Source organism: Austrofundulus limnaeus, unplaced genomic scaffold (genome assembly GCF_001266775.1).
Source record: "Austrofundulus limnaeus strain Quisiro unplaced genomic scaffold, Austrofundulus_limnaeus-1.0 Scaffold68, whole genome shotgun sequence".
NCBI lineage: Eukaryota > Metazoa > Chordata > Actinopteri > Cyprinodontiformes > Rivulidae > Austrofundulus > Austrofundulus limnaeus.
The window spans coordinates 2,189,558-2,191,142 of NW_013952470.1; the positions used below are offsets into that span (position 1 = coordinate 2,189,558).

The following is a 1,585-nucleotide window of genomic DNA, read 5'->3' on the forward strand; positions in this document are numbered from 1 at the left end:
AAGACCTTTAAAATAGCTCAATAATAATAATAATAATAATAATAATAATAATAATAATGTTTTAATAATAATGCTTATTGAGCATAAAACTGCTTTTTTGAATGAACATAGAGATTCTTTGGAAGCTATTAGCCAAAAACTTGGATTTAGTGAACAAGACCCTTAAAATCCAGTTGAACTGTATTTGATGACATTTCGTCACCCTTAACCCTCCTTATCTTTGAAGTAAATTTGGTTTAAACTTTTGTACAGTAATAAACTAATAGATGCCATGCTGTGATCTTACCACAGAATACTGTTTGTAATGTTTTAACCCTGCTAGATAAGGTGTAAAAATAAAAGTACTCACGGTGCTGCAGGGAGTCAGGAGGTTGATGATGTTATGATCAAACTCTGTTATGTGATTGCAAATGAACAGCTTGTTGTTTTTATCTCTGGAGCGAGGATTTTTCTGTCTCACATGCATCCCCAGGACTGCACACATAATCCTTACAATAAATCTAAAAACAAATACAGAGAATTCACCTCAAAGATGGAATAAAACAGCCTCTCATTCACACACCTGCATTACTTATGTTAGGACTCCTCATGCTGAACAGATATAAACTCTCAATAAGGAAACTCATGAAAGTATGAAGTGGCTGTGCTTCTGTGTGAGCACTAAATACAACCATTTTTAGACATTTAAGTGAGTCAAATCCTGTTAATGATATTACTACTGCTGCCTCATCTACAATAAGAAAATGTATTATTGGATACTTGCCTTCGAATAAAACTCTCTGGAAGTGCACAGCTGACCAGGAAAACATGAACACCAATAAAAATCCTTATGAGCATCAAACAAATGCCAACAGGAAAATAAATCAGCAGAAGCAGGAGAACCACGGGATCTTTGGGAAACCTGTGAAAAGAACACACAAAAGTATTTTATCTTAAATATGATAAAATATTAATGATCAAACATTCCATGACAAAAATGCGTATTGCTGTCACCTTTCATAACAGAATGTTGAACTATGATCATCCTGTCTTAAGAAAATGTAAGTTTTAAATGTATTTACGCCCATAAATTATTATTTTCTCAAGGTTTCACTAAAATCTAACTAATGAGGTATTTTTCCAGCAGCAGACAGTGTAGACATCAAATAGTTAATGGAAAACAAAGATATTTCACAATCTGTTGGCATTCAGAGTATGTGACGAAAATCTAACTACAACCACACCAAGGTTTAGATCAGTATAAACTGAGTTACAGCCACTTTTGTGTTTTTAAGGTTAGCTTACAGTGGAGAACATCTTGAATTGGATTGACTCCAAAATTAGTCAGGTGTACAGCCAATGATTACTTCCAAATGTTTGATTCAAATTTGTACAGTGGTCCATGAGATACTTTGGTAACAGAGAAACATAAACAGACACAAAGAAAAACAATCCTGCCTTTCTTTAAGTCATTAAGTGTAGGACAATGACATACAGATTTATCCTTTATAAAGGGAACCTGCTTGATTTGACATCTAAAAGCTTATTACCAGTGTTGTATAAAGTACCTCAAAGTGATACTTGAGTAAAAGTACAAGTATCTTAT

General features: G+C 33.4%; 1 protein-coding gene across 1 annotated transcript in view; it reads right to left on the reverse strand.

Annotated features, from left to right (window-relative positions):
• Positions 1-1,585, reverse strand: part of aup1 (AUP1 lipid droplet regulating VLDL assembly factor) — a 29,083-nt gene that overhangs the window by 22,300 nt on the left and 5,198 nt on the right. The window contains exons 2-3 of the mRNA XM_014010409.1: positions 764-901; positions 350-500 (exon numbers count right to left, since the gene is read on the reverse strand). Coding sequence (XP_013865863.1) covers positions 350-500; positions 764-901 — 289 coding nt within the window. The remainder of the gene's footprint in view (positions 1-349; positions 501-763; positions 902-1,585) is intronic.